A 7,906-nucleotide genomic window follows, 5' to 3' on the forward strand; every position below is an offset into this window, starting at 1 on the left:
AACTTTGTTCCTCATATATGTTAACAACAATAATTATAGAACATTTTTTTAATTTTTATAGCAGAACTGGCAACTAATCAAGGAATATAATATGAACTTTGCTAATAACCTCTCAAGATTTTTTATTTCCCAAAATAATAGTCACATGAGGAGTACTTACAGATTGGGCTACTCATCAAATTTACTGGTTTTTAATAAGGACGAGATCTTTATGTATTTCAAGAAATTGCTGTAGTTTCATACTCAAAACCTAAACACTATGGTATCTGAACGAAGTACAATCGTTATTTAATTCTTCAAAGTTTTGACGAAACCTTAATTTAGAGTGCTTTTAATCACTATCAAATTATCAACAGTTCACTTTTAAAGTGAATTAATCCACAGCAGTTTGTTAATTCTGCATAAATACAATAAAAAAGCAAGCTAAAGCACAACTGTCACATTTGTATTTAAAGAATGACAGTGTATTTTGTCCTATCAAATTGTTGTCACCAAGTAAGCAACGCTATGTACTTCTACCTGTGTAAAAACCAGATTGTTCAAGACCTGAATCTGTTTCTGGAAGCAGATAAATCACTGTGAAGTTATTCCTGCAACATTGTTAACTACTGTAAAATGTTGATAACCAAAATGAATTTTGCCTTCAGTTTAGATTCTGACAAAACAAGTTCAAAGCCGAAGTGTTTTATTTTCCTTGGGTCTCCTACACCTACCTATCAGGTGTTTGCCTGATTTTCTGTAATGATTGTCTAACTTGGAAAGCACATAAAAACTGGCACACTGTGTAAGAGAAAGGCGAAAAACATCTGCACCGTGTTTTTTCTCATATTTTTAACTCATGGATAAACATGACAAGTCCAAACAGAAATTTCCATTCTGAAGAGTGCAGTGAATATTTTAAGACAAGATGAAAGTTTTGGTGTTAAAAGGGAAAGTTTAGAAACATTTTACAATTAAATCTTCTTCTAGTGTTTGGAAGAGTAACAAAACCAAGTTTTCTCTGCAGTCTGTTAACATTTAATGTCGGACTAAGAAGAGATTTCATTAACAGTAGTAAAAACCTATTAGAATTCCTAGAATCCTTACAAATCCCATTAATACGTAATACCTACTGACTAGGTAAGCACTGCTTGTACCTTCAAATATCTGTACCTACACGCAGTTACTGTGTATGTTCATTACACACAAGAGCACAGAAGTAAAAAATCCTGAACGTAAAGTTATTTTTCAAGTGTTGTAGCTGTTATGCCAGTCACTTGTGCATTTAATCAAGCCTATTTCTTTCAACAATCCTCCTTCTGCCTTGTGGGATTTACAAGTATTACTTTATTTTTCTCCAGCAGTTACACTCCATTTTGCCTACATTTAACAGCAGAAAAAACTGATCTTGAAAGACAAGCAATTTGTTGGGATGTGTGGTTTTTTATGTGTGATGTGACAGGTAACTTTTCTGTTTATTTACACTGAGCAATTTTTTTTTTCAAGTTACACATGTAAAAAAAGGAAAAGGTAGAGAAAGGTATTTAAAACTATATGCACTCATCATTTCCAAGCAGGACTGTTACTTTGGATAAATCGTCTTTGTCTCAAGCTTTCTATGCCAATTGTTTTATCGCTGAGCTGTTGCTACCAGGAATAGACCATGAAAGTGCTGGACAAACTAGCTAACTCCGGGCACTTGAAAATCCTGCCTGTTAAATTCTGCATCACTTGTTTTGAAGCCACTCTGGAATGCCGAGTAGAGACATTTTCTGCAGGCAACACAGATCAATTAAAAAACAAGACTTGCGAGAAAAATCAATGTGCTAATTTAAAGAGCTGTATCAGAAGAATAAAAAAGAGATAACCTAAGATAAAACATCCACCATTTTTCTTCTAGCTTGAAATGTTCACCAAAAAATAAAATTGTCTGTTCCCTTGCCCTTTAACAAGGCAAAAAAAATGTAACAGCCAGGTGACTTTTTACCCAAACACATGGATACCATTTGGAGCAGAACTGAAATGTTCTGATTATAAACATGAGGGAAAACTCCAGAAAAATTAAATTAAACCTCTCTTTCCACATGGTTCGTTGAAGTGCATGCAACGCCTGGCGTCAGAACCCCCCGGCGCGCCTCAACGCGAGTGGGGCGGGGAAGTCGAGTCAGCACCGCTCAGCCCCGACGGAGACACCGGCCACTCGCTCTCCTGTCCCTGCCCCAGAGCGACGTACCTACCTCGCTTCCTCACGGAGACCCCCAGCCTGCCCGAGAGAGCCCTCCGCCGGACGGGCAGGGGGAAAGCCACCCCCCAGCCGCCGCTAACCACCCATTCCCCCCGGGGCTGCCACGAAGCCGGGACTGGCCACCCTGCCCGGGCGGGAGACCCCACTCCCCTTCCCGGGCCTGCCCCCCGCTGCCGGCGGGCTGCTCGGGGCCGCGCAGCGCCGGCCGGGGGAGGCCGCGGGGGCGGAGGGGCTGCTTCCCCCGGCGCCCCACCCGAACTCCTGGCGCTGGCTAGGCCGCAGACGCGGGTTGCCCTGCTGTGTGCGGGGCACCCACCCAGGACCGAAGGCGCATCACGCTGGCGCCTGCGAACCGGCGGCGGCCGAGCCCGGGGAAGGGACTAGCACGGCGCAGCGCCAGGGTGAGGGGGCAAGAAAAACACCACCACCGCCCGCTAAGCCGCCGCTGACTGCAGCCCTAACCCTCCGAAAAGTAAAGTTTTCGACCCCATCTTGCACCTAGGTTCGTTTCTGCGGGCGCCGGGCAGGGGCCGCGGGCGCCGAGTCGCCGCTCTCCGCCCCCCCTCCCTCGCCCGCCGCCCGCCCCGCGCCCGCTCCGCGTACCTGGGGTTAGTGCTGTTCCAGTAGACGGCGTAGCGGTCGGCCACCGCCTTGGCGCCGGGCTCCTGCCCGCGCACGCACACCCACAGCGCCGCGGCCGCCACCAGCAGCATCTCCACGTGCGGCATCGTACCCGGCCGGCAGCGCGGCCAGACGGGATGCGAAAAAAATTAAGGGGGAAGAAAAAAACAAAACGTGGGGCGACTGGCGGATGGGAGTGAGCAGGGGTGCGGGAGGCCGGGGAGACTAAATAAATAAATAGCGACGGGCAGAGTCGAGTCGGCTCCGCGGCGTGCCGCGCCGCAGCGAGATGGAGGCGGCTGCCGCCGCAGACGGGCCGCCGTTAGCGTCAGGAAGGCGCAATCCGCGGTTCCTCAGGGACCCTCACCCCGGCAGGGGGAGGTGGGGACCGAGACGGGTGACGGCGGCAAGCAGCGAGCTGTGCTCATTCACCGGGAGTCCCGTACGGAGCCCACGGCACGACATAGACCGGCCCGCCGGCGCCGCGGACGGGTGGCCGGGGGACGCCGCTCCTCCGCCCCCTGGAAGCGGCCCCGTCGGCGCGGCCCCGCGGCTCGGGAGCGGCCGAGGAACGCGGAGAGGGAGGGAGCGAGCAGGAGAGCCGGGAAGCCCGCGGGCGGTCCCGGCAGTGTATTAAGGCCGCGGCTTGGGAGAAGAGCGAGAAGTACCAGCAGATCCTAACGCATAAAGTTTGTGTCCTCCTTCCTGGCCCTCCGCCCCTCTCCAATGGAAAAACAAACACCAAAAAAGAAAAAAAAAGAAAAAAAAAACAAAGGATGTGGGGGGATGGTAAAGGAAGGGGGAAGCAAAAGCCCTGAGGAGTTTGCTGCCCTGATGGAGTTGGGGAGCCTGTTCTGCAGCACAGGGTGTTGAAGGAGACTGTGGAGCGGTTTTCCTGTCCTTCCTGTTCCTGGGCGGTGGATGCACCAATGACTGAGCAACAGCAAAGGCGGATTTTTTTTTTTTTTTTTTTTTTTAAAGGAGGTGGCAGAAAAAAAATCACAACGGGCAATCCAAGAAATGCTGCGGCGAGGAAACCAAGGAGATGGAAATAAAAATTGTTTTATGAGAGGGTGGGGAAAAAAGCGAAACCTCGGAGAAGTGGAAAATCAAGCCTTCAAACTCCTGATGATGCTGGTCTTGGCTGGCCTCTCCTGCTCGGGGAACAAACGGAGCGATACGGCGACGTGCGGAAATCTGCTACAGCCTCCCGGAGCCTCTGTCCAGGGTCCAGGCCCGACAACATCAACTTCTGCGGAAGGACAAAACAGTTTGAAAAAGCAGGGAGGGGATGAGACAAAAAACAATCCACTCCTCAGATTACTACATAAGGAGATCGGGGAAGAAAAAAAAAAAAAAACAACAACCCAGTTCTTCTCGTTCTTGCCCAACAGCTGCTCCCCTTTTCCCTCTGAAGCAGCGGCAACGAGCAGCAAGGAAAAATGTATCACGCCAGCAGGCAAATAAATAAACTTAAATGCAGCGACAGGCAGGGACGGATCGCAAAGAGCGACGAGGATTGGAAGGCAAAAATCAGTTTTGGAAAATAAATTGCTTCACGAGAGGAAAAAAAAACAACCAAACAAACAAAAAAAAAACCCAACACCTTTAGCCAGTCACGCCCCCTTTTGCAATGACCGGTCCCTTCACTGCGTGTAAATCCGACATCAGCAGCCTGGAAAGAGAGGAGCTTGGCGCGCTAGGTTGTCTGTGTGCATGCGTGCGCCCGACAGACAGCCGCAGAAATATATACGCGGTATATGGAGGCAGACGCTCATACATACATACACACACATGCGTATGTTCGAGGCTGGGTCTGGCGCCGCTGTGCGCGAGGGAGGAAGGCGAGGAGGAGGAGGTGCATGGTGCAGGCGGCCAGCACGGGCGCTGATGCTTGGTCATGTGGGATTTTTGTATGCAGTTTACTTGGGAACCGGGGGTTTACCAGCGCAGCCACTCAGGGTACAGTCTGCTGTTTGCTTACAGATTGCCTTTTTTTTTTTTTTTTTTTTTTTTTTTTCTCACACCTCGACCTGATTGGCTTGCAACCCGAGAAAAGGAGGCGTCGTCGCAGGCTTCTCCTCCTCCGTGCCGAAAAAATACCCAACCCCACCTTCTGGAAACCTGACTAATTGAATTACTAGGAGAGCGGAGTGGTTCCTGTGCAGCCTTACTGCTAAATGTAACCCCTTCAACGCCGGATGCTACCATAGGACTTACGGATGTGTACGGCTGTGTACGGATGTTTCCGTCTGCCATGGAAGAGTATGCCGAGTAATTCAACCCTAAAACCCCCTCCTTCCCCATGTCTCCCCTGCGGCGGGGCTCGGCTCGCATGCCCGGGCGATGCGCGGCACTGGCTGCGCGGCGGGACCGGCTGCCTCGCCTTGCAGCCCGCAGCTGTACGCCCAGTTTCACAGCATCAGCCAGCGAAGTCCGGGCGAGTGCTCCGCAGCCGGGAAGGAGGCTCCGATCTGCTCTGCCTCGCCTTTCATCCCGCAATGCGGGCGGCGCCACCGGATCCGCCCCCTCCCGCACCCCCGCTCCCAACGGCAGGGAAGGGCTGGGCACTGGGGTCGGCGCTTCGCTGCCACGCCACATCACTCGCCGCAACCCCAACGCAGCAGGCAGCCCTGGGCCGTGCGGCGCTGCCAGGTGAGGGGCTCCACCGAGCGGGGCGGGCTGGCGGCCGCGGCCCCCTGGGCGGGCAGGGCGCTCCCGCCGTCCCGCCCCGCCCCGCTGCCGTTGCCGCGGTGACGGCGCCTCGCGCGGCGCCCGGGCGGCTGCGGGTGCGGGGCTGGCGCCGCGCGGAAGCGCCCCGGCTCCCCCCAGCGGCCAGGCCGGCGGCGGGGGGCGGGGGGGGGGGGGGCTGCCTTCCGGCAGCGCCGTGCGTGGCCTCGGCGGTATCGGGAGCCGAGCGAGTCGGAATTTTGTGGGTGGTTGTTTTTTTTTTCGGTATGGCTTTTCTCAGCATAGAAAGAGATGAGGGGTTAACTGATCGCACCGCTCAAGCCGTCCGACAGCGGGGTCGCTGCTCTTTGCCCTTCCCTCGGCAGCGATTGAAGCGAGGGAGCTCGGATGTAACAAAAAGAGACACTCGAATCCCTTGTTTGTTTTCGGTTTTACAATTTTCTTAGCAAGGTATCTGTATGATTTGCAAATCTCCATTATTAACGGCCTAAAAACTTGTCTGAATTTTATCTATGGTTTCCTTCTACTGTGTTTGAAATATGATAACGTCTGTAGATTAGTCTTCGTGGATTTTGAAGTACCTCAGCTGAATACCCCAGATACAGTAGGCAGCATAAACCAAACTTTTTTCGTTCCTTTTTATTAAAATAACTCCCAACATTTCCCATTTTTTGCTATCTTTAAACTGAGGTTTTTTAATAGGAATGGGCATATCCAATTTTTTGGTAGTTTCAGTGGTTTTTTTTCCTCTCACCATGGACAGACATCGAAATCACTGCCATTACAGGAAGCAGAATAAATAACACTATTTTATTTTGTTTTATTTTCTGAAGAATCCTTTGGACTTAGTAAAAGAATTAATTATGCAAGTAAAAATACTTGCACAGAAAGTGAGCTTTTTGTTACATCATAACCAATTTACATGAAGCCATCAAACACCCAATATGCAGAAGCGTGCCAACTTCTACTCCACTGCCCATTTTCATGATTAAATTATTAAATAGTTGTAAACTGCTTAGGTATACCAATGGCCTCTGGCACTGGCCTTCATTTGGCAAAAAGGTTAAGATTGTTAACAAGTGGTCCAGGATCAATTGAACTATTTTGAATACAGTGCTTAAAAAAAATAGTACATATTCACAGTAAGCATCTGAGGGAGCCTCTGACAAGCATCAGTAGCTGCCCGTGGACCTCCAGCTTTATAGTGTAAAGTAGTCTTTAACATACATTCTACTGCATGTACTTTCCTGGTGGTTGCACAGAATTTCAGTGTACTGATTTGTTGTGTTATAGTTCTAAGGTAATTGATCATGGACCTCAAAATAGTTAAGCACACTTAAGACTTTGTCGAAGGGAAAAGTGATAAACCTGTAGGTTTACATTTTTTCTGATTTCTATTGAAAATACAGGTCTTCTGGCATTACAATGTACATAGTATTGTTAAAAAAATTAAAGTAATTTGCTTTGCCATTCAAAGATATTTAGCATCCATGAAACACAGAAATAAATAAAGATATAGCTACATTTTTCCTATGGCTTATGTGTATGATTTTTGTCTTTTATGTATTTGAGTAATGCTTTGGAAATAAAACTTAACTAGTAGGGCCCAGTTCATCTTTTTCTGATGTTAATGTCAGTGACTTTAAGAGAATTAAACAAGTAAATCCATGGGGTGTGGTTTTATTTTTACCCTTTGTTAAAATTCAGAGGATTAAAGAAACACAGATGCATACTGCAAAGAACTTAAGCCTACAGATGCATTTCAAAACTTTTTGTTTAAATTTTGTGAAAATGTGAATTTTAAATAATGTCTTTCCATTTCAGTAGCATTTGGTTAAAAGTAGCCAGGCAGAAAAGTATATATTCCTCTAGCTGGTCTGTGTTTAAATAATCTTTGATGTTTTGTTAGGAGAACTACAAAAGTACAGCATTTTATTTATCAGTGGTGTCCCTAGAAATGTGTTTTTCAGAACCTGAAAACATCATGCTTTCTTATATTTTTAGTCACTTTCTGATCCCATAAATATGTTGCTGAAAATTACTTTTAAGCCATCTCAGCTTCAAGTTTTGCAAATTAATAACTGAACAGAATGGTTATAATTACAAATTCTCTCATACTTTTGCTGTAATCCCTGATACTGTAACCTGTCAATGAGTAATACAAAACAAAATCTTAGACTAATTTCCATATGAGAGGAGTAGGTACCAAAGGCATAAATAGTACTTTTAGAAATAATCACCAAATTCTTTATAGAGAAATATAGTCATTGTTTGATTCCAAATATTCTCAAGATAAGAGTTTTCTTTCTAGGTGATTACTAAAACACAAAGATATTTTTTCCCTCTCAGATACATTTACTGTGAGAGACT

At 47.6% G+C, this 7,906-nt stretch overlaps 1 protein-coding gene across 1 annotated transcript in view; it reads right to left on the minus strand.

The window, feature by feature from the left end:
• EFNA5 (ephrin A5) overlaps positions 1-3,274 on the minus strand; it is a 222,904-nt gene extending 219,630 nt beyond the window's left edge. Inside the window, exon 1 of the mRNA XM_051643670.1 lies at positions 2,828-3,274. Within this exon, the coding sequence (XP_051499630.1) occupies positions 2,828-2,952 (125 nt within the window). The 5' untranslated portion in view covers positions 2,953-3,274. The remainder of the gene's footprint in view (positions 1-2,827) is intronic.
• Between the last annotated feature and the right edge of the window lie 4,632 nt (positions 3,275-7,906).

This window comes from Apus apus, chromosome Z (assembly GCF_020740795.1).
Source record: "Apus apus isolate bApuApu2 chromosome Z, bApuApu2.pri.cur, whole genome shotgun sequence".
Taxonomy (NCBI): Eukaryota; Metazoa; Chordata; class Aves; order Apodiformes; family Apodidae; genus Apus; species Apus apus.